The sequence below is a fragment of the Bubalus bubalis genome, chromosome 3, assembly GCF_019923935.1.
Source record: "Bubalus bubalis isolate 160015118507 breed Murrah chromosome 3, NDDB_SH_1, whole genome shotgun sequence".
NCBI lineage: Eukaryota > Metazoa > Chordata > Mammalia > Artiodactyla > Bovidae > Bubalus > Bubalus bubalis.
Genome location: NC_059159.1, coordinates 41,786,376 through 41,810,833, shown reverse-complemented (window position 1 = coordinate 41,810,833; position 24,458 = coordinate 41,786,376). Strand labels below are relative to the sequence as shown.

At 49.6% G+C, this 24,458-nt stretch overlaps 2 protein-coding genes and 1 long non-coding RNA gene across 15 annotated transcripts in view; 1 reads left to right on the top strand and 2 right to left on the bottom strand.

The window, feature by feature from the left end:
- Positions 1-21,095, bottom strand: part of SLC6A4 (solute carrier family 6 member 4) — a 33,085-nt gene extending 11,990 nt beyond the window's left edge. Inside the window, exons 1-12 of one of the 10 annotated variants that reach the window (XM_025280935.3) lie at positions 20,852-21,095; positions 12,811-13,235; positions 10,743-11,211; positions 9,958-10,148; positions 8,257-8,710; positions 5,665-5,799; positions 4,859-5,078; positions 3,798-3,936; positions 3,193-3,327; positions 2,752-2,855; positions 1,553-1,680; positions 355-467 (exon numbers count right to left, since the gene is read on the bottom strand). In XM_025280935.3, the coding sequence (XP_025136720.2) occupies positions 355-467; positions 1,553-1,680; positions 2,752-2,855; positions 3,193-3,327; positions 3,798-3,936; positions 4,859-5,078; positions 5,665-5,799; positions 8,257-8,599 (1,317 nt within the window). In that variant the 5' untranslated portion in view covers positions 8,600-8,710; positions 9,958-10,148; positions 10,743-11,211; positions 12,811-13,235; positions 20,852-21,095. The other 9 variants (XM_025280936.3, XM_044939475.2, XM_025280941.3 and 6 more) reach the window with 9 other exon arrangements.
- Positions 18,215-18,798, top strand: LOC123332677. Its single transcript, XR_006549630.1, has 2 exons — positions 18,215-18,331; positions 18,510-18,798. It is a non-coding gene; the product is annotated as an uncharacterized LOC123332677 (long non-coding RNA).
- A 778-nt stretch (positions 21,096-21,873) lies between the features above and the next one.
- The window catches only part of BLMH (bleomycin hydrolase), a 51,809-nt gene continuing 49,224 nt past the window's right edge, over positions 21,874-24,458 (bottom strand). The window contains exons 13-14 of one of the 4 annotated variants that reach the window (XR_006549629.1): positions 22,925-24,446; positions 21,874-22,057 (exon numbers count right to left, since the gene is read on the bottom strand). The gene's annotated coding sequence lies outside the window, so the exon portion shown is untranslated. Of the gene's footprint in view, positions 24,447-24,458 lie in introns of all 4 variants that reach the window. The other 3 variants (XR_006549628.1, XM_044939477.1, XM_044939478.1) reach the window with 3 other exon arrangements.

Below are 24,458 nucleotides of genomic sequence, written 5' to 3'. Positions count from 1 at the left end.
CCTGGCACTTTACCCTCATTATTCCATGAATCAGGGGTCCCCAACCCCAGGCCATGCACTGGTACCAGCATGTAGCCTGGGCCCCACAGCAGGAGGTGAGTCATTGTCTTCCATTAAACTGGTCCCTTAGTGCCAAAAAGGTTGGGGTCTGCTGCCATTAATGACAAATGTACTACAGGGTAGTAAGCGCCCAAGTGAACAGGGGCTGGCGAAGCACCAGAGGGCAGCAGACAACATGGCCTGGGGTGGCCAGGATGGGAGGGAGTGGGTACAGCTGCCTCTTCCTCTTCCTCCCCCTTCTTCTTTTCCTCCTCCCGCCTCCCCAGGGCTGGATTTCCCTCCCCATTCACTTGCCGTGCTGTCCAAGCCCAGGGTGATTAACATCAGGAAGAAGACGATGGCAAAGAATGTGGATGCTGGCATGTTGGCTATGGCTTCTGCGTATGTGATGAACAGGAGGCTGGGGCCTGAGACGGGGAGAGAGGAGGAGGTGGTCACCAAGACCTGCCCTACAGAGATGCTGGGGCCTCAGAGGAGAGAGGAGCAGGTGGTCACCAAGACCTGCCCTACAGGCATGTCTCGGGGGAAATGACCACACCAACAATTACGCCGCCTGTCATAAGACCTTACATGTGAAGCAGGCTTGGACATGTACCAAATGCCTCCTCGCACCCCACACCACCCTACCTGGCTATCCTGACATCCTGGGATGCAAGAAGGGAATAGCATCCGCCTTGGAGAGTGTGTGTCCTCAACCAATGTGGAGAAAGGAAACAAACCTGAAACCCCAAGACTAGCAAATCTGTGTACATGAAGAAGAGTTTCTACTATATAATAAATCTGTGCTTTCCCCACGCCCCCCCACCAAGATCTCCAAAATTTTCACAGCACTAGGCTCTCTCTTTAGCTCCAGAACAGTAGAAAATGTTAAATTGATTTTAGAATAAAAGAGGTCTTAGAACAAAGCCTTCCAACTATTTTGACTTTCTTGATGGTATGAGGAACATGTCCTCAACCTCCCATGGTCCGAATCAGGCACATTAGTTTGGGGCATGAGGCTGACAGAATCAGAGCACCACATCAGGCCAAAGACAGACGTACGTTGGCAAGAAGCCCTGGGACTCCATCCCAAGATTCCATCACCTCTCTCAGCGTCTGTCAGTATTTTTCCATGATAACTCACAGTAGAGTACAGAGACTGCATCATCTACATTTCTTTTTCTGCAAAAGGAAATTCTAAGGACTGGTAATCATTTGCTTACTAGACTTGGACCCATCACAGGACCCAGACCCACTAGTTTTAAGAGCCATCATCCAAGTCATATTCTCAAGCCCACAGTGTATCAAGGCCTTAGTGCTGGGCCCCAAGGGAGCTCTCCCACCCCCCACTATGGCCTGAACACATGGAAAGGGTTTAGATCTCTAAAACCTTTGAAAAATTTAAGAGGAACTATTAGAAATAATGCAAAAGTTAAGGTATTTGTAAAGATCCAAAGAGCAGCAAAGCAGTTCAGTGGGAGCAAGTAACCCAAAGAGAACCCAAGGTCCCTACCTGCATCTCTGGCCACCTCAGACACATCTTCTTTCCTCATCTCAGCCATATACCCCAGCACCGTGAAGATGACAAATCCTGAAACGAAGCTCGTCATGCAATTCACCGCACTGGTCACCAGGGCGTCTCTGGAGCAGAAAACCCAAGGGACTGAGACATTTCTAAGTCAAGAGTCTGAGGAGAATGTCTCCAGACTGACAAGGATGAACGGGTTGAGCTCACAGGGACTTCAAGCCTGTCTCCTCCCAGGGTGCAGCCTCTTAGACAGGTTGCATCGCCTCGAAGCACAAGCTGCTGTTCTCCCCATGCACGGCATGGGGAGAGCAGCAGGTCAGGAGTGGCTTCAAGAGAGATCCTATGAAGCAGCAGAGCACCGACTGCTGGGTTTCAAACAAGCCTTGTTCTGAAGCAGGGCCTGAGCCAGAGTGGGGGCCTTGGCCTCGTGCTTGAGAAGATCTCAGATTTCGACTTTTGACATTATTTGTAAATGAGATTGTAAGAGTGCCACAAAGACATCCTGACACTTTTAAGAGAGGACCTTATCATAATACAACTTTAGGCTGATGTTCCAATGCAAAGGCACATTGCTTAGGATGCATGTAAACTCCTTTAAAAAAAATTCTGTAATTTTCCTATGAATAGCACAGTCAGATTACTGAACATCATCTGTGACAGACTGTTAAGACAAAATTAACTCTAAAGATGATGAGTGATATTTAAATCATAATTGGAACAATATTACCTGTTTTGTTAAATTTCTGAAATGAGATTTTCATATAAATCATAGCATTCTGTGTTGGTCAAAACAGCACAATTGTTACTCTTTGTGTGTGTGTGTATAACATATCACATCACAATTTTTGTTGCTAAATATTAACAGGTCAAACCTAAACATTTAATGTATGTTGCAATTTTTGTAAACCTGCTTCAGAATTTAATTTTCTTGAAAAAGAGAGAATCTCACAAAACAAAAGTCTGGGGCCTGTCTCATCTCCTGAGTGGCCTGGGTGAGGTTGTGTTCTGGTAGGTGTTCTGGCCATAAGTGAGTTGGTCAAGCACCTGTGCTACTCCTGAGGGTCAGAGTATCAACATGGCCTGAGCCTGGCCAGGTGTGAGGCCATCAATTTGATCGCCTTCCTCCAGGCTACTTATGTTCATTCTGCTTCCACGCTTTGCTTGGGGCAGCCCCAGATACTCACTGGTAACAGTTGTTGTGGAATTTGTTGTAGCTCGCAAAAGCCAGTAGGACCCCAAAGCCAGGGCCGAGAGAGAAGAAGATCTGGGCGGCCGCATCCACCCACACCTGTAATAGAGCAGAGGCGAAGGTCGGGGCCGAGACCCAGGCCGTCGCTGGGCCAGCGCCCTTGTGCCTCGACGTGGCTATGTGCTGAGGCAGAAAACAGACTCTCAGAGTTCCCTGTAAGGATGGCCACATACCAAGTGCAGACAAATATGATTGCCTATCATTGAGGCATAAACCAATGCAGTGGCCTCAAGTGTACTTTTCATGCTTTTTTCCAGTTTAAAGCATCCCTGCAGACTTAACCACTGAACCCAAATTTTAGTTGTTCCTATAGTCCTAGGACTAGCTTCAGTTAGTATAGACAGACAAATGCACACTGCTTTCCTCATTATCTTACCCCCGTCTCTAGGAGTTTCTGCCAGTTGGGTTTCAAATAGAAGAGAACTCCCCTCCAGGCTCCAGGGAGGGTGGCCCCCCTCACCAGCAGGATCAAAAGAATGATGTAAGGGAAGGTGGCTGTCACCCAAACCACCTGTAAGGAAGAAAACACAGGTTATCACCACATGAATGCTGGTGTCTTATTCTTAAAAACCTCCAAGAAAGGAGATCTACCTTGTTTCTTCTGTAATTGTAGAAGGCAGGGTGGTGCGGCCTTTAGACTCAGACAGGGATCTGATCCCGTTTGCGGGTACCACCTCTAAACCCATTTCCCATCTGTAAAGCGGGGACAACACCCAGCAGGAGACAGTAATGCGACCAGTGATGAGTCATGACACTACCAGTGGAGTAAAGGAATAAAAAAAATCATATAATAGTTCTTAGGATTGACCCATTTCTAGAAGTTTCTAAAAGATTTGAAGAGAAATTGAGAATCACCGAATGGGTTCGGTATAAAGGGAACCACATCCCCCTGTCTGTGGCTGTCCAGGCTACTGAGTTCTGAGTTTGAGATCCTCCAGGGCCCTGGGCAGACTCTGAATCTGCAGCCAGAGTCCTCCTCACCTTGCCAGATGTTTTGACGCCTTTCCAGATGCTAAAGTAGATAACAGTGAAGATGAACATGATGCACAGGACAAGCTGCCAACTGAGGCCCCCCAGGTCCTGGAGCCCCTTCGACCGGTGGATCTGCAGGACCTGCCGCCTGAATGAGAGAAAGGAGGGCCTGTGATGGGGTCTGAGCCGTGACCTGAGTACACACACTGTGTGTGACACCTCTAGGTGGCGGCCGAGAGAAAAGACGGAAACCGCATTGCAAGGACCAAGTGGCCACCGAGCTTTGGGGAGAGCTGGGAGGGGCTCTGGCCATCCTGAAGAAGCGAACAGGGCACTCAAGCCAACCGACCCTGGGAAGAGCACTCGGTCCAAAGGCAGACGTCAGGTCTCTCCCTCCTGGGCAGGGACCCAGCCAGTGACTAACACGGCTGGCTTTTCAGTGCATGAGGATTTGTACGTGTGGCAGGGGGTCCCTCCCCCACCCTTTGGGCTGCCGTTGCCTGAAATTCCAGCACTAAAGCAAACTCCCTACTCCAGGCATCTTCTTCCGAAGGGTAGATCCATGTGAACATATGAAACCAGAAACTCTTGAGTAGCTTCAAACTACTGAGGTCATGGGAGGTTTTGCTTCCATGACAGCTGGCTGAGAAGAAGGCCAAGGAAGGGCAGTTTTGATGCAGGGGAATAATTTTGGAAGGTGAAGGTAGGGACCAGCCTGGGCACAACAGAAAAGTGGGGTACAGCACAGAGGCCGAGACTGTGGAATACTCAAGGTAGTCTCTCCCAACCCCCTCAGCCACATTTACTCCCCTTCCCTGCCAGCTTCTCTCCGAAATCCATCAGTGGGGAGGGGAGGGAGGTTCAAGAGGGAGGTGGTGTATGTATAATTATGGCTGGTTTGCGTTCTTGTACAGCAGAAACCGACAAACTGCGGAGCAGTTTTCCGCCAATTAAAAAACCATCAGCCAAGAGGTGAAGGGCCCCTGGCCCCCAACTGGCCTCCCAAGAAGCCAAGGCCCAGGGGTGTGGCCTGCTCCTAACAGGCCACCCCCTCACTTACATGCACTTACGTGTAAAATTCTTCTGCAGGGGACGTTGAGTGGAGCATCCAGGTGATGTTATCCTCGGAGAAGTAGTTGGTGCAGTTACCAGTGTTCCAGGAGTTCTCACAGCTGGTCCAGGGCAGTTGCTCCGTGAAGGAGGAGATGAGGTAGTAGAGGGCCCAGGCCATGATGGTGTTGTAGTAGGAGGCGATGTAGAAGGCGATGAGGCAGATGGCGCAACCTATCCCTGCGGGAGAGGGCGAGGGGGACCAGGTTCAAGGGCAGCTGGAGCAAGGGACAGCAGCCTGGGCGCGGCAAACGCAGCGCTGCCGTTCATTTCGTGCCCCAAACACTGGGACACGGTGGCAAAGTGGCCTTGTGGTAAATTCCTAACTTGTATTTACAAGATCACACGTTATAGAAAATGTGTATGTGTGCTATTAATGTTTCTTTTTCTATTTACTTTTTAAATTGAAATTATTTTTTAAACTTTTTATAATACAGCCAATAAACAATGTGACAGCTTAAGGTGGACAGCAAAGGGACTTAGCGAGCAAAGGGACTTAACCACACATACACATGCGTCCCTTCTCCCCCAAACTCACCTAACCATCCAGGCTGCCCTATTTAGTTTACTTTTAATTGCCAATTATTCTATTTTGCTTTAGCAGTCTCATACAAATTAAGCAGTCAAAACCTTACTCAGGTTATCTCCTAGGGATACCTGAGGTCTAACTGATTCCAGGAGGTCCCCAGCTCCCACCCAGTGATGGAAATTGTCACTTCCTTGATGGACCCACTCACCCACCCAACCACCCAAGCCTTTCTCTTACCTTTGAAAATTGGGCAGATTTTCGTCCATATCGAAATGCATCCATTTCGATGGTACTGCCCCAGTGCAAGCTCCATGTAGAAGAGCGGGATCCCCCCAAAAATGGCCATGATAGTGTAGGGAAGGAGGAACGCCCCTGAGGCAGAGGAAAGACAGTTTCACTCCCTGCCCACAGTTGTCCAGGACAGCCCAGATGACCTGGATATACAGAGACATCTGATGCTCCAGAGCCGTGAAGCCACCCTGTCCTGAGAGGCCCACACACTGCTCCCCTGTCTCAGGGCATTGCCGGAAGTCATGGACAGAGCTCCACAGAGAAGTGATGTTTGGGTGGCGGCAGAGAGTACGTGGGAAGGAAGCTGGGTCTAGGAGTCAACAGAACAGGCACTGGGACCAGCTCCACGGCTAACTGTCGGAAGGACCCTTCTCTGGGCCCCTGTTTCCTCTACTAGAAGAGGAGGGTTGAGAACTGAGGTTCCCAACCCCAGCCCACACATCAGACTCACAGGTAAGCTTAAAAGCACACACCCACCCTGACTTCCTGCAGCAAAAGCTTCAGATATGGGTGTAACAGATCTTTAAGCTCCCCAAGTGATTCTGATGCAGCCAGTACATGGACCAGTGCTTGGGACCCTGGAACAGATTTCCTGTGACAAACTACAATAGCTGTCCTAGTCTACGGTCACTGAATTACTCTCTTTGTTCATCTGTATCCTGGCTCCAGACACTTGATTATTAATATTTGGTTATATTTCCATCATTCCATGGAGCCAGAATGCTCCCTCCTGAGCCAGATTTGTGGGTGTGGCTGGAACAGGCAGGTAGTTCACGACAGAATGGAAAGGAGCAGAACTGCGCCTCACTGGAGATGCTGGTGTCTGCGGTGCTCATGGCTGACACAAGACCTGGAAACACCACACTGCTCACCTGCAGCCTGAGTTTCAGCCCAAAGGGTGGGCTGCCTGTGATTTTCCCTGAGAACTTTCCCTCCCATGAAGTACTCTGAACCTAGAAACCTGAAATCTGTGCAACTCAGAAAGGTCTCACCTAACTTACAGTCACGCTGGGTAAACCTGGCCTGAGAACAAGAACTGTGTTGTGTTCTCATGGTGGCATCTGTCTAAAGGGTTTGCTTGACTGGTTTCACATAGGGAATGAGTGTAGGGGAAACATCAAAGGTGACCCAGCCCCTTATATAATCCTCAGGCTAAAGGTGAGTCCTCCCAAGCTGGAGATAAGATGATTCCAACTTCCACTCTTCCCAGGCTGGGAGGACTGGGCTTCCCAAAGCACCCCCTGGCCCTCTCGCTGGAATGGCCATTGCAGGTAATGGACCCAGGTCCTTAAAAGATGCAGCAAATCCAGGCAACTCTGTCTGGTCATGGAGGAAATGAGGGGACCCAAAAGAACTACCCCTCAAACCTCATTTTAACTGCCCTCCTAAATCTGTTAGCAGAGCCCACTACTTCTGTTAGTTAGCCTAAATCTGTTAGCAGCCCAAATACTGACTGATCTGATTCCCATTTCTGGTCCTTTTCCTGTTCCTACAGCAAGCCCACTGTCAAAACAGAGGCCCCACCCCTACTCATTCCTCTACCCTGCTCTGCTCTGGGGCTCCCATGTCCATGCCTACAGTCAGCTACTAGTTTTGATAATCTATAAATAAACTGCTCTGGAGGCATTAGGGATAGAAGGAGGAACAAGAAGTCATCTTTCCTGAAAAATCTAACACTCTTGTAGGAGATATAAGGCATGTCCATATATGGGTTGGGGTTGGCATTAACGTGGCTGGGTTCAGCTACAGATCTCACCCAGACTGTGACTTTAGACTCTGGACCTGAGCTGTTGCCCTGAGCTCACACAGGTCCAAAGGTCCAGGAGAGTCTGGGACCCCGGAGCCACTTCCCAACTTCTTTCACAGATCCAACAGCTCTTGACTCTTGTGAGCAAAACCAGTCAGCAGGAACGAAAGAACTCAGCACAGTACTGGTGCTCTTTCCCTCGCGTCTCCTTGGTGGAGAGCAGGGCTTATGTAAGGCAGGGACGAGAGGAGGAGCTCCTCCACAGATGGAGCGCTAACGACGCTGAAAGTCTGGTGAGGTCAGCTTCAGGGGAGCTTTCATTCAACTTCATGACCCAGGGACCACAGACATGCCTAAATTTACAGTTTTGTTTTAGTGGAGATTTGTTTTCTCTTAGACTAGCGTGGGGGCTTCCCAGGTGGCACTAGTTATAAAGAATCCACCAATACCAATGCAGGAGACACCAAGAGCTGTGGGTTCGATCCCTGAGTTGGGAAGATTCCCTGGAGGAGGGCATGGCAACCCACTCCAGCATTCTTGCCTGGAGAATCCCACACACAGAGGAGCCTGGTTGGCTCCAGTCCATGGGGTCGCAAAGAGGTGGACACAACTGAAGCAACTTAGCACACACACAGGCCCACACAGACTAGCTTGAAAGTGTAAGCAACCACGTTCCCAGACTCATATCAGTTAAACAAGATAGGAAAGACGTGATCTATCTTCTGGCCTCCCAAGAGGACCTACAGACCACCCCTGGGTCAGAGCCTCTGCCCACAGCCCACGATACTGACCCCCTCCATTCTGGTAACAAATGTAGGGAAAGCGCCAGACGTTGCCCAGGTCCACAGCATAGCCGATGACAGAGAGGAGGAAATCCACCTTCTTGCCCCAGGTCTCCCGCTCTGCTGGATGAACCTCAGCCACTAGGGCAGTGGTGGCAGCTGGGATGGAGTGCTGAGTGTCGTCTCCTGCGCCAGGGTTCGGAACCGCTGAGTACCCGTTGGAGATCTGGCCGGACTCTGTCTTATCCCCAGGGGCGGGGACACCCTTCTGTAGAACCCCATTTTCCTGACAATCTTCTCCATCCTTATACGCTGATAGCTCCTTCTGGGAATTTAAGGGGGTGGTCTCCATCCTGCTGGCTAGGAGGTGATGCTGACACCCATGGGCCAAGGACCGACCTGAATTCTTGGTGCTCAGATCTGAGGATCTCCTCAGAACTTTGTATCAGTGGGACTGAGAGTGCTGTTGGAAAGGCAAAAGAACAGAATTGGGTGTTTTACTTGTCTTTGGTAACTCATCATACATCTTGAACTACATCAGGTAATGGGATCACAAAGCCATCTGTTAAATGAGAGATATCTTATTTGCTACATAAGTCAATAAAATCAACAACATTTTTCAACCCACGCTAGGTGTCAAATCACAACCGAGTAATTTTAAAAGGAAAAAAAAAAAAAGGCAGTCGAAAATAGATAGCAAATAACCCAGGTTTTTCATAGGCTCCATTAAGAACAAAGTATTGACTTCAGCTGAGGGACTGGAACCCCACCCTGGAGTTTACCAGGGACTCAGAAGAACAAAGGTCCCACAAAGCTTCACAGAACACTTACTTTGTCTTGGATGCTATGCTGGGAAAAAAGTAACAAAGAAGCAGTTTCTGGCAGCAAATAGGAGAGTCCTCTCCATCATTTAAATTGAACACTCGAAAGTATATTTCATACCAACTACAGGTGTGATTTGGAGCGTAGGAGAGAGGTGAAAAGGCCACCTTTTGTTAGGCACCCCTAGCTCCTTCAGTGCAGACTTTTTCACTCTTCCAGGAGCCCAGCTCTCGGACACCTCTGGGCAGGTCTTAGCTGCCTCTAGCTGTGTCCAGTCCACCTGTACCTCACCTTTCTGCATTCCCATCATGCCTCTGCAAGTCTGACTGAGCCTTAAATGGCACTGATGCTCACCATTTATTCTTCTTGCCACGCCCAGCAACTCTTGGGGCTAATCCACTTGTTATTTTGTGACAGTGGGCAGGCAGGGTCACCTCTCATTCACGCCAGAAGAGCCAGAGAGAGGAGCGCGAAGGTTACGGATGCCAAAGTGGCTGGAGTCCGTCCCTACGTGCCTCGGGGCTGCCATGCCTTTATGTCACTGCCGTGGGCCAGGGTGCAGGGAAGTCAGCTCAGCTCCCTGAGATTTCTACATGGGGTAGAAATCCGAGCCCTTTTGGACTTCAAACCTATGCCAGTTATAAAGTAGTAAGGAGCCAGGACCTTCCAGCTAACTTTGACCTTCTGGACTTGAACTTCTCAAACTCTGAAACAGTTTGCAGTTGACACACGTTTCGGCTTAATTCAAATCACATTATACCTTTCTAGGAAAAGGTGTCTAGGGATGACTGCTACTGCTGTTTGTAACTGCAAAGGTCTTCTAAATTCAACAGTCAGAGGTTGACTAGGAACTGGGACTTTGTGAAAATGGCAGTGAATGTCTCTTACCTTGGTGGGGCTTTCACTGACTATAACTACCTACATGTGGACATGTAGAGACAAACACGTAGTAAGTGAAAAATTAGAACACAGAGTAGTTGCTTCACACCGATGACTGTGCACATAAATATTGGCAGGGATTAGAAACGAAAACAGGGGTGCAAGTAATTAGAGTTCCTTGCTGACTGTGTAGTTTCTTTCTGTAAAGTAGAAAACAAAAAATTTAAAGGCATTGATTGATTGATGCAAAAAACATTAGCGCAACAAGAGAGAAACCAGCTCTATATAGCGAGGGTGTGTGTGTATAGGAAGTGTGGGGTAGGTGACCTGGGCTCTACTCGATCTAACTGGCTCCCACCCCCAACTCTATCCTCAGCTCAAGGAGGCAAACGTGACCTATAGAAGGTGATGAATTTCTGACAAAGAGTGATCTAGATAAAAATCCATTCTGCTTACCTTGATGCCTCTGTCCAGCCTTTCCCATCACCCCACCCACCCCACCTTCCCCAGGACCTCAACTAGACTTGATGGACTTCTAAAATAAGAACACATCCTCTCATCCACCATGAGGAAGCATTCACCAGGCTAAGGGATTTTTAAATTTTTTTTTTTTTTTTTGGAGAGAGATGATGAGATATCAATATATTTAAATACACAGTTAAACCTGAACTTGGCAGTCTCTGGTTCTGTTGTTTGGAGAAGGCCTTTGTACTGGCCTCTGGCCTCTAAATGACATGTTTTCTACATTAAACTGAAGAACCTACAGACCAGATGGCAGAGATAGAGAGCTTTACCAGGTGCGGATGGTCAGATGGCAGCCAGCTGACAGATCTTGCCAGTGACCCAGGTCTTCCTTTCTCCATCTTCAAAATTTTGCCCCAAATTTTATGTAGGGATGTCTTCCCAACCTTTAATGCTGCAACTTTCCTCTCATTTAAAATTGAAGCTCAAAGATCATCACCCAACCTTCCTGCAGCACGTCTACCATGCTCCTTAGGAGGAAAACCACCCGTCTGGGAAGGACACGTTAGCGGGGGAATAACCGTTTAGCCAGCCAGTGGTTCTGTCACCCCCCTGCTGCAGGAGTCCTGTGTTGTTCTAGACTTTATTTGCTTCCTCCGTTGGGGCACTCTGCCAGAAGCTGGAGAATGTGCGTGGGCTGGTGAACTCTGGGGAGAGAGGGTGGCAATGTATGTTCTTCAGGGTCCTCTAGGGTTCAGCCCCCAAGGATCCCGATTTCTTGGCAACTGTTATGAGCAACTCCTAAAAGAGAAATACACCAGACTATTGTTGCTGTGCATTACAATGTCTTATTTTCCTGAAATATCCCTCAGCATTAAAAAAAAAAAAAAGTTTTATCAACAGCTGAAATGGCCCACATAAGAAAACCTATTCAGAGGGTCCTTTAGCCCAGTCGTGACTTGAGGTTGCCTCTCCCCTGAGGGTGGTGTCTCTCTATCCAGCTCTGCTTTCCGGGGTTCTCCCACCCCAATCAAAGACCCTGAGGTGCCAGAAGATAAGCTCAGCCACACGAAGCCACCAAAAAGGAAGGAGACGCTCGTCTCCTTTTCTTCAACTCACTCCTCTACCTTTCAGAAGGAACCCCCTCCCAGGGACTAATCTGTCAGCCAGGAGCAGATAGATGGTGGGACCCGGGCCCCTTTCTACATACAGGATGCTGCCTGTGGAACCAGACTCCTTTCCCACTTCCCTGGTTCTGCAGAGCACTGACCAGCTTTTCCCCCTGAGACCAGCAGATAGCAGTAGTTGAGAGTGAGCCAGCCCAGGAATATAGAAGGAAGAGATGTTAAGAAGGTTGGTTTCTAAGAACGCTCTCTTGAAAGCTTTTTTTTTTTTTAAAGGTATTTTTATCCTGCTGGGTAGAGAGACTGCGAAGGAGGTCACTTTACAGCCGTGACCTCCTCCTGGAGACATGAGATTCCCTGTGGCCAGAAACAGCCCCAGAAGCCTGCGTGTGCATCTGGGATACGTGCCGTTTTCCCAGGCTGAGCAGGTGATGGGCTGTGGGTGGGTCACCCAGCTCCACGGTGGGACCACGGCCTGACGCCCAGGACCTACCCCCGCCACCCCGCGACTCTGCACACGAGGGGCCACACAGGGGTGCAGGTGACAGGATGCCAAGACTTTCTGTTTACAGCCCTGCTTCCTCCCAGCCCAGGGGGTGGGCTTAATCACCCCACCTCCCCGCCCTTAGTAAAAAGAACTGTTTCAACTTCTCCCGATCACATCTCCATTCCTTTTTCCACAAGCTCAGTCTCTGTAGCCAGGGGAACCAGTAACTGAACAAGCAGATAATTATGGATGAGTCATGAAACCACCCAGCCCTCTGGAGATGCCCATGACTCTACTTGTCTATTTGAACCCCCTCTGTGCATTCTAAGCAGAAACACTACAGAAATTCTGTACTTTGACGTCACGTGTCCAGATCAAAGTGAGTTCATCTCTTGGGACACTCTCTTTCATTTTCCAAAAAAAAACAAATACATGAAAACACCTCCCTACCCCCCACCAAAACCAACATTAATTATGGATTTACCACTGAGATAAGATTAATTATAGGTTATAGAGCCAAGTGGCAATTTGTACTCTATTCAGAGGGAGTCTAAAGTTCCCCCCCAAAAAAATAAAAAAATAAAGTTCCCACAACACCAAGGATGATAAAAGTTGCAGAGCCCTGTAACACGGTATAGGGTTATACTGTGCCTATAACAAACACTAAACATATATGTTTACTAAACACAGCAAACATATATGCCTGTATATGTTCAGTCAACACTGAGCCTGGCCCGCTGCCACGGATTGGGCCTAATTCAGTAGACACATACTGCCCGCCTACTATACCTAAGGCTCTTGCAGACAAGGCAGGCCTGGTCCTGCCTTCAAGGAGTCCATGGTAGCAGGCCAGAATCTGATCAGCATGTGGATGGAGGGAGAGGCCGCTGCTGCTCACAAGTGCTGCCGCCGACCTGCTGTAAACCGAGGTTTCTGCTGACTGGATACAGCGTGTTCAGATACCCTGCGTCTTTAGCTTCGAATTGTCCTTGGGTTTTAATGGTCCTCCTTTTGTTGCTATTGCACACACTGCTTCTGTCACAGGATCCTGGATTTTTGCTGCTTCCAGTTCATGTCTCCACAGTGCAAAATGAAGGTTTGTTGTTGTATCTGTTGAAGAGACTGCTGAGTTCTCTGAGGGGTGTGGTGTTGTAGGTCATAAGCCACCGGGACTCCTGCTCGCCTTTCGAAACAACGTAGAAAGACTTCATGATCTGAACGGACCGAGTGGAGAAAATCTTCTTGTTTTTTGGATGTTACGGATAGAAACGACTATCACAGTCATCTCCTTACCCAAAGACTGCCTTGTAAGAGACAGTTTAATTTTTTGGAGAGGAACTAAATAAACAGGCTACAATCCTCAGGGCCATCTCAGCCAGATACCATGAGAAAGGAAAAAGGGTCTCCATCCAGAACTTTCCTTGGGGAAGGATAGCTTCAAGCTTCTCTCCACACAGAGGATAAAACTGAGAGGATTAGCCATTTGTGCTGGGGTTAAGATCACTCCAGAGGCTGGGCAAAAGTATAATTAATTGTTTAATAAAAAAGAAATGGATCTGGCATGGACAGGGAGAAATAGCCTTCCTGTAGTAAACATGAACAGGAAAGCTAGACGAACCACTTTCCTGGGGCGTCATTTAACAGTCTGTGTGTCCACAACCCAGGGCTCTCCTGTCGCATAGATCTGCAGCGGAATCCCAGACCTATCACTGACCGGCTGTGTGACATTGGGCAGGTTACTTAACCTCTCTGACCTTCCATTTGCTCATGTGTGAAAACAGACCATTAAAGTTCCTGCTCCCTGAAGGCTATTGTGGGACTTCAATAAAAGTATGACAAATGCTTAGCTCAGTGTCTAGCGCATGGAAAGCAGAAATGCATGACAGCGAGTTGATGACCACTCTGCCATCACGCATACACAACCCATTCTGCTGTTCTACTTCTCACCCCAGGGAAGGAAGCTGGAGCCCACAAGGTTTAGTGATTCATTGCCCGTAGCACAGGTGGGCCCTCTGAGCCAGAAGCTATGGACTCCATCCCCTTCCATGGGCCCTCACCTGTTCTTGCTTGTTCTTCTCAATCGGTGGCTTGGAATCACTAGGAAACTTGTAAACGGGAGATTCCTGGGCTACTTGCTCAGAGATTCTAATAAAGAGATCCATGTGGGTGCTGCATTGTTAGCAAGTACCCAGGTTATTAGGGGCAGGTGGGCCACTGAGCATGCCCAGTGCATCCCTAACCCCACCCCTTCGCTGCCTCTAATCATCCTACGTTCTCCAGGCCTGGCTTAAGTTCCTATCCGCCTCCTCTCATCACCCCAGCCCAAGATGATCTCATCTGTCATTCCTCACTGATTATCAAGCATCATTTATTATCCTTTTGTGTCCAGTTTCTTTGCATCTCCGGGCCATGACTTACACATTTTGGCCTCAAATTCCTGCTGACCAGGTGTGTGCATGCTCCCAGCCCAGAGGGTCTCTGGGTTGATTTTGGGTTTCTTGGGCTCGGGCCATGCTGGCAGATGTGAGGCTCAGCTGAGCCTCTACTCTTTCTTCCCGGGTCCTATCCTCAGGGGGTCTGCCCCTCCTCCCTCCTCACTCCCCAGGAAGATCTGCTGAGCATCTCCAGGGTGGAGAAAGGACCATCACAACAACGACGGTAATCAACTCTGGAATGGAAAAGACTGGCCTGTCCGGGATTAAAGAGGAGCCCAGGTTGTGCTGTTAGACCTTGAACAAGTACCAGCAGGCATGCCCATCAAAGGTTTGTGTTCCAAACACTCCTTTGTGAGTTGCTGGTTTGGAACTTGCAGTGTATTTTCAACCCACAGAAAGAAATGTTGCAAATGGTGGTTAACCTCCTAAGCTAGTTTACAAAACCCTTGTTTAACCAAAAGATACTAAAACATCTAAAATGCAAGCTATAAAATACAGCATTGTTCAGTACTACAAAAGGAGATGGGAGGTGACAAACTCATTAGAAGTTGTTTACCATTCCTTCTGGTTCCTGAGGAAAACTAAATTTAAGGAGAGGAGAATAAGGAGGTAGAGAGACTCGTCTATAGAATCTGTGGAAGTGCCTTTACAGGTTGAGGTCACAGATCCTTTATTACATTTAACTACACAACTTGCAACTTTTTGCAGAAAGCTTTCATTCCGGGGCTGCCATCTGTGTTGGTGTGGACAAGGCCAGGAAAGAGACTTGGGAAACTCGAACAGGTGATGTGTTCGATTAGGCAGAATGAGGAGTATCGCTTACACCTTCTAAATCCTCTTTTATTGTTACAAGGCGATTTATGCCATAAGTAGAAATCAAGCTTTCAAAAACACCTGGGAGCATTTCCAAACACAGGAGTTTCCTTTTCCTTAAGACAGGTGTATTACTAAACTATTTTTGTGTGAGACAGACAGGATTAGACCCACAAAGGAAGTCAAGGGGGAGAGAGAAAGAAAACCAGCCCCAGGACAGGGTGTTATGAAACAAGGGCGGATTTACCTGTGGCAGCTGGTGGAAGAGAGGAGGGGAGGAGAAAGGGATTGGAAGTGGAATTAAATACAATGTGAGTGATGATGACGGGAAGGGGGAACTGGGGCCATTTCTCTGGGTGGGGGCGGTGGGGAGCTGAGTGAAGGGACAGATGGGGTCTGGCAGCAGAGTGGAGGGGGGCACGGGGGTGCCCTAGAGCCACAAGTTGTCTGTGATTTGGGTAATGTTGCTTGAAGGTGCCTGTGCTCCTACAAGTTCTGAAATGTGTTTTACAACGTGTCACACACATGGTTCGGGGACACTCACGAAGAATCAGTTCATGGTGACGCAGAATTGATCTGATTCTCAGATGCAGTGAAATCAGGGCAAGAGGTTGTTCCTCATCCCTAGGACTTGATGGTCTCAAAAAGTAATGCTTTGAGCTAAAACAGACATCACCGAGATGGTGGAGGAAATTCGAATATGGAGTGTACATTCTATAAGAATATTTTATCAATGTTAACTTTTTTAGATGTGATAACAACGGGGCTCTGGTTATGTAGAAGAATGTCCTTGTGCTTAGGAAACACAAGCTGAAGAATTCAGGGGTGGAAAAAAATGCATTTAATACACCTAAGCGACCAACCATTACAGCTTAGCCTAGCCAACCTAAAATGCACTCAGAATACTTAGTCTACAGTTGGGCAAAATGATCTTACACAAGGCTTATTTTATAATAAAGTGCTGAATATCTTTTAAAAAAGGCATTCGGGGTGAAGTATTTGGATGTCTGCAAATTTTCACAGGTTCAACAACAAAATTATATATGTAATATAATTTCATTAATTATATTTTACATAGAAAGTATCAAATTATGTGTTAAATATGTAAAAATTGGACATGTGTCTAATTAGAAAGAAAGTACAGGCACAAAAGTGGCAAAATGTGGTGAATCTGGGTGAAGCTTCAGAGGACCATTTCTCCAACTTTTCAGTTGAAAATTTTCAGTATAAAACACTGAGGGGAGAAAAAGAATTCTGCCCCTGGGACGGGCTGAGAAACCTCCAGTCAGTCAAAGTTCGCCACAGCCTGGATTAGCGAATCTCCTCTCTCCCGCCTCTCTCTTTCCTTCCTGACCCAGCTCCTCTCCTCTGAAACAAGGAAAAGAGCCAGCTAACTCAATTAGCCCTTAACACAACACACCCAGTGGAGGGAAAAGTTCAGGAGACTCAAGTTTAAGGCCTGGCCAGGTCCTCAGGGCTGTGGCGAATTTGAACAAGCCATGGAGGACTTGGAGCAGATTGTCAACAAGTCCCCTTCCAACTCTGCCCTTGGGGGCGGGGGTGGGGGGAGGAATGTTTATTTTCTTGCAGCAGCTTCTCTGCTGCTAAGTCGCTTCAGTCGTGTCCGACTCTGTGCAACCCCATAGATGGCAGCCCACCAGGCTCCCCCGTCCCTGGGATTCTCCAGGCAAGAACACTGGAGTGGGTTGTCATTTCCTTCTCCAATGCATGAAAGTGAAAAGTGAAAGTGAAGTCGCTCAGTTGTGTCCGACTCTTAGCGACCCCATGGACTGCAGCCTACCAGGCTCCTCTGTCCATGGGATTTTCCAGGCAAGAGTACTGGAGTGGGTTGCCATTGCCTTCTCCTTCCCTAGAAAAGTACAATTTTCTTTTTCCTTGAATATGCCCAGAAAGACCACACAACACAAGGAGGCAAGGCCCAGTGACTGGCTCTCTCTCCCCGAGCCCATCTACCAGCCTCCAGCTCAGGGTTCGCCCAAAGCACACAAGCAGCTCTCCCAGATCTGCCACTGGCCTTGTCACACCCACCACCTCTTCCCTTCCGACCTCAAATAATGACACAAAGACCTGGACCTCAGGATCCCTGGAGACCTTCCCCATGCCACTTGCCACATGTCAGTGCCTGGGGACCCTGGCCATCAAGCTGGCCCTGGGACACCGCCTTCCTGTCTCCATGTCTCTGGGGTTTCTCTCTCACTCTGTTTGGGGGATTAATGGAGAGCTATCCTGTCCTGGCTTTTAGAAAATTCTATGGCTTAAATATTACAGTCAGCTATCCCAGGCACCGCTGGGGCTTCCCTGGTGGCTCAGATGGTTAAAAAAAAAAAAAAATCCACCTACAATGTGGGATATCTACAATGTGGGTTCGGTCCCTGAGTTGGGAAGCTCCCCTGGAGAAGGGAATGGTTACCCACTCTAGTATACTTGCCTGGAGGTATTCCATGAACAGAGAAGCCTGGCGGGCTACAGTCCACAGGGTAGCAAAGAGTGTGGCACAACTGGCAAGTAACACTTTCACTTTCAAGAGAAAGATAAGCTTCCCAGGTGGCTCCATCGGTAAAGAATCTGCCTGCAATGCAGGAGACCTGGGTTTGACCTCCGAGTCGGGAAGATCCCCTGCCGTAGGAAATGGCAACCCACTCTAGTATTCTTTCTCGGGAAACCCCATGGACAGAGGAGCCTGATGGGCTACAGTGTGTGGGGTGGCAGAGAGTCGCACACAACTGAGCACAATGGCTTAAATACCCACCGCTGAGTGCCCCTGGTCCAGGGTTGCATGGCAGCGAGGGAGATGCTACCATGTTCCAGCAGAGCCAGAGAAGAAAATAAGGCAGCCAGACCACTTCACACAGGTCTTATCTCCACTGGGTTTGTTACCCCATTAGACACAGGGTAGGAAGCACCTGGCTTACAGAGATGCTGCTGGTGTTCCGTAAATAAGCCTTCATCTTCCCAGGCGCTGGCAGCTGACAAAGAGCAGGCATGAGGGAACGCCTCCTCCACTGAGACTTGACTCGGATTATTTCTGCATGTGGGCCCAGGTCAGTTTGATGAGCTCTGCCCGGAAATGGTGGAGTGGGGAGGTGGGGACCTGTGCTGGCCGACCGTGGGTCTTGTGCCCACCCCAGAAAAGCAGGTCACCCTCTGACTGGGGGAAGTCATTTATACCAGAGTTCTTTAAAATGCTAGTTTCATCTATTTTCCACCTTTCCTTCCTAGAAAGATGGCAGTTTTCTTTCTTTAGGGTTCTACTTTGCCTGCTTAAGCCCAGAAGTGGGATTCCCCACAGCAACAGAGGACCCCGCATCACTTACCCAAGAAAAGAGGAACAGGGCGCTTTATGAGACCTTGGATCCGGCTCCCAAGCCTGTCCTGTGTTACACCACCAAGCTCCGGAGTTTGTGTGGGGGGAGGTGGGTGCGTGTTGTTTCTCCCGCCCCACACACTAGGTGGAGGAGTTGCAAAGGGGATTCGAGGAGTCAGGGAACTCAGGCCCTTGTTGGCTGGACAAGGCTCAACTGCAGGACTTGTGCATGTCTGTGTGCAAAGCCTTGGCCTTAGAGTGAAAGCCGTGGGTCCCCAGAGGACCCTAATCTGACGGAAACATCCGGGCAGACTGTCCCGGCCCTCAGGCATTTTGCACCATCATTTAAACTCAAGTTTGCTTAAAGCAGAGAAGCGAGGGTCACAGTCACAGAGTGAGCGGAGGGGACTGGAGGAGACACGGACATCGGTTATGCAGGGCCCCCCACCCCTCGCTTAGAGCTAAAACCTCGAGACCCAGAGGAGTTGATCTGTGACAGGGAATAATTAAGGTCTGAGGTACCTTCTTAAACGGACAAAACAGGACTGTATAGTTTGCCTTTGGCCGCCCAGTCATCTTTACTTAAAAAGTCAACTCACGATCATATCCTGTTGATTCATTAGGCCAAATTAAACTTCTTCAGGCAGCCTTGCCTTTGTTCTCCCAAATGATAGCATTTGCAGTGTATGAAGGAGAATGGTCACTCACTGATGCCGGCTGAATGTCCGGCATCACTTGCGATTCTCTTTGGAGGGGGATATCTAGAATGTTTCTGCAAGCCCGCTGTGAGAGACAACGCTCACAGCCCAGCACCTCCTTCCACGGTCACCCCAACCATTTGTGACCCTTTGACATGCCTCTCCGAGTATCATCAAAATGCTCAGAAAATTTGAAAAATTCAAGTTTGCTTAAAGCAGAGAAGTGTTCTGAAGTTTTGTTGATTGCATTAAAACTTCAATGTTTTAAGTTTGAAACTTAAAACCCCAACCCCGCCACTCACCCCTAGTATAAATATTTTTAATCAAGGAGACTGAAAGCAATGGGTTTGAATATCTGTGCTGGGGTCACATCCGAAATGTCCTAGATGGATCACTTGAGGGGATTTTTGATTAATTGTGAAGCAGTTTCAACCTGCTCTTATTCAGGTTCAGGGGAAAAAAATGAAAACCTGGGCCCCCAAACAGCTTGCACAAACCTCTTAAGAACCTGCCTTCTCATCCATGCTAGAAGCAGCCACCCCCACCTCAGTCAGCAGGCAGGAAAACTTCAACCTTTGAGTACCGGTGGCTTCACAGGAAAGCGAGTAACAGAGTAAAGGCTGTGTGTTTCTCTCCAGTCCCCAAACCCAAACATCCACGTGCCCACCGTGCCCCCTCCACTTCAATAAGCAACAAATACCAATGTTGCTTTATTAGACATTTTCCCCATGTCTAATGTGTGTTAAGGCAACACACATTAAATATTTGATCTCCTCTTACTATGATGAGAGCTAGCAGGCTCATAAATAATCCATTAACCTGGTTCATTTTTCTGAACAAAATTGATCATAAAAATACTAACACAGAAGCCTTTTTAAGGTCTGACTTTTAGAAATCCCATCCCTCTGAAATTTTTAGAACCCCAACTGAAAAAAAAATCATTACCCAGAAGACCCAGGGCAAAAAGAAATGTGCTTCGAAATGTGCTTCTTAGTGTTCTTCAGCTCCAGAGAGCCTTTGAGAAAACAAATTTGAACGTACACATTTTTCAAGCAACTGATGGGCACACACTTCAACCATGTAGAACAGCTCTCTGGAGTTGTGGGTTTCACATGAATTCTGAATGACTGAGCGTGCATCGGCTCTGCGAGTGAAAACCACCCAAGCGTATGGAGACTCTTCCCACTTAAGTGTCATTCGGAGATTTCTCTAGATATTTGGGCATTGTGTCCAGCAGGGCTCTACCCGCGGAGATGCCTGCACACACACACCCCTGCACGCGATGGCGGTCAGCGAAGAGCAAACAGAAGCCCTGGGTGAAAGTAAAGCAACTTTTGCCTCCAAGCTCAGGACCTTCCTCGGCAACTGGGGCCGTCCCCCAGGCCTCCGGGGAGAAAGGAGCTCTCCGAGCTTATCGAACGCCCGAGTCCCCTGGTCCGACTCCGTGTGCACCCGCCCTGCCCAAACCCCCCGCGCCCGCCCCCGGGAGTGGGGGGGCCTCGCGGGATGAAGTTCTGGAGAGAAGTGGGCTTGAAAAGCCGGGAGGAAAGCGGACCCACCTGCCGGGAGTCCGCGGAGGCTGGTCCGGGGCTTCGGAGCAGGCGACCCTCGCGCCGTCGAGGCACCCGGGCGCCGCTGCCTGTTCCGGCGCTGGCGCGGCCGTTATTTGTACTCTCGGCCCCTCACATGGTCTGATCTCTAGATATCCGCCGCCAAAGAGCTCTTTAAGAATTTTTGCGTCACTTTGAGCAGCAGAAACTTTACGTTTCCCCGCTGCCGCCGCTCTGCCTTCCTCCTGGGGATGGGGAGGGCTGGGGGGCTGGGTGGGCGGGCGCTCCAGAGAGTGGCGGGCGGGGAGCGGGGAGGCGTGGACGGGGAACCGGAGAGGGGGAAAGTGAAGGACCCCCCACTCCCACTACACACGCGCACACACACACACACATTCACACGCTCGCCCCCCTAGAGGACCAGCGCTCTGAGTAGAGAGGGAGCGTGGGGCGGGGAGGGGCGAGCAGCAGGCTGAGCGGAGCCAGAAGTCCTAACCCCTCGTGCTCTTTAAGCTCGCGGGGAAGGAGCTGCTCCACAACCCACAGGTGTAGTTCCTCCCCCAGCCAATAGCTCCTGAAATTTTATGTGTAGGTTTCAGCTTGATATCACTTACTCAGAACCATCTCTCTGGACCACGGACACCTCCCCTCATCCTCATCCCGAACCCGGCCCTATTTTTCTTCCCGGGACTTAGCCCCTGGCTCTCCGTCCGGCTTCACCGCTGGGACGTGAACCCAGCCAAGGAAGAGCTCAGCTGAACTCTGGTCCAGAAGGACCAGAAGGAATTAATTTCTCGCTATCCCGGTTCCTCCAATACAGCCCAGCCTACTGGCTCAAGGTAAATACTAGCAGAAGAAATGAATGAATGAATGAAGCACTTTCCCACCTTGTTAACCAGCTACAGTGGAAAGCAGTATGAGAACAGAGGGTGTGGGTGGCGATCTGGTAAACGTGTGTGCCTGTGGTGGTGGGCGAGGCGGTGAATTGGTAACAATATTTTAATTATCTGAAGAAAACCAACAGGAGCCTATTGTGTTGAATCATGTCAATATATTACTTTAATAACTTTAAAAACTTTAAGTTTAAAAATAAACGTAATGTTAAATTATCTTTTCAGTAAAATTATTTTTTACATTTGAAAAGAACAGATGCAGTGCTTGCTCTGGATGTCCCTGAGGCTGAGATGGGAGGGCAAGGGCTGACGCGCCTACTTCTTCCTAGAGGCCAAGGTCCCAGCCAAGTAGAAGGAAGAAAAGAAACAGCAGTTACAAGTGTGCAACCCCTTCCTCCCCGCTCCCCCCACCCGCTGCTTGGACTGAACAGAACCCAGAAAACTGAGGGAGAATCCGGCTGAGTGGACCTGGAGTCTGCAGGGACCGAGTTGAAACAACCTTCACTGGGCGTGGGCGGCGCCCCAACCTGGGAGGAATCACTGTGAGATTCTGGCGCCACCTAGACGTCAGGGTGGGGATTGCAAGCAGAGCGGGGCTGGCGACTCCCGGGAAATTTTGGGCAGTTCATCCCTGGGTCATATCCTGGGATGAGAGGCCCACGTCAGGCAGCCCCTCCCTTCAGATGGACACTGTGTGACCACTGTGTGAACGAGTGTAACAAGTGTAAGGTGTGGTTCTGAGGAGGGCCTGGGAGGGGACTGGGACCCCAGCCCTTGGCTAAGACTCTCGTCTCCACCCAGTCTGTCCTCCACGTTGGCTTAGTGTGGCCTTTCAACACCATGCCAGAGTCTCCCGAGCCTGTTGACCACTCATGACCTTCTTCCGAGACCCTAATACCCATTCTTGCCCAGTCTCCCTCCCTCCCAGCCCCTCTCAGAACTGTTTTCTTGGGTGTGGTGCTGACCTAGACCACGGGACCTGGGTGAAACCCCAGCTCTGACCCTGTACTGTCTGCACGGGTTTATTCCCATACGGGGAAGTTCCTTCTTCTGGGCTGTATGGCCTTTGGCTCCCTCGTGTGTAAAATAGGGATCACGAGGGTGGTGGGTACCCCTGCGTGCTGGGCGGGAAGGGGCTAACGTGTGCAGTAACACCAGTGCCCTCTCCGCCTGAGGGGCACTGCCCACCCACCCTCTCTCCTCTGCTGGACCGCCTGGGCCAGTCTTCTCCCCTTGTAGTCTCTGGCCAAGGAGCCGCTGGGATTACACAGACGCGACCTCTCCCTTGTTCCTCACGGCCTCCCTGGAAGAGTCCATGAAAAGTTGTTGCAGACGGGCCATCTACTCTCTACACAGGTGCTTTCTCTTCTCCTCCCCGTGGGTGTCGTCCCACAGAGACCAGGTGGCCTCCGCTGCCCCACTTTCGCCTCAACAAATCCAGACTCGCGCTTTCCTAATGCACAGCCTTCCCTGTCTTGCTCCCCATGCTCGTGCCACACCTGCCCTGGCTCTCTCCAGTGTCCGGACTCCCTCCCAGCACCCCCGCTTATTTTTCCTGGGACATGGCGTAATTTAGGTGACAGGGTCAATGGTCAACCATGCACAGGGACAGCACCTCCAGAGCAGGATTTGCTGTCACTGTGAGCCCTGGGCTCGTCCCCATAGGGTTCTACCTAGAAGCCCCCCGGGGGAGGCTGTCTCTGATCAGGTGAAGCAAGGCCAAGGGGAGGGGAGGGAAAGCCCTTCAGGAATGCCAGGGGTGGGATGTGCAGGCGGTGTGGGAGAGGAATGCCCCGAGGAAGGCAGACAACGTTTGCAAGTAGGTGATGTGTGTCCTTGGTCACTTTTTCCTGGCCCCAGGTCTCCCATTCCTTATGAGCCTACTACCTCTGCTGGACAAGACCCTGTTTCCCCAGATTTGACAGGTGTCATGACGACCATATGCTCTATGATATCTTTGGGTCGAGGTTTCTGGTTTTACTTCCTTCCTGCGGGATCCCCTCCCCTGACTATAAACACTTTCGCCGGTGCCACGGTCTGGAAGGCAGCTGTGTTTACCTTCCATCTTGGCAGAGAAGTTGAAGCCAGAAGAGCAAGTACCAGGCCACCCCACCCCCACCCCAGCCGCACAGACCCGTGAGAGCCCTCAGACCTTTCCTAAATGCCCACCTCCTCCACTGGGCTCTGAGTTCCCAAGGGAAGGGGCTCTGCCTCTCTCCAGATCTTAACACCCATCCCTGCGTCAGCACACAGCACGCCCCACACACAAGTGTTGGCAATGGACGGCTAGGGAGATGCCTTCTACTCTTAGCCGACTTAAAGTGTGTAAGAAGCAGCACTTTTGGGACTGGTGAGTAAATCATGGAATATCTGACACTGGAGAAGTGCCCAGCAGTGAAAGGAGTGAGGCGGTTTTCTCTGTGTATTGCAATCGCTGTAAGCATGTGGAAGAAACTGGGAATCCTAAGTGCTTTGGAGGGAAAGGATATTAAGGGTAGGAGGGAACCCTGCTTTTTCACGGTATTACCTTTCATACTACTTAAATATTTGTCATGTTGGTAATACTTTTCTACAACTTTTCCAGAAAAGCTTCATTTTAAAAAATTTGTAAAAGTTAAAAAAAAAGAGAGAGAGAAAAGGACTTTCCTGGTGGTCCAGAGGTTAAGACTGCGCTTCCAATGCAAGGGGCACAGATTCAATTCCTGGTTGGGGAACTAAGATCCCAC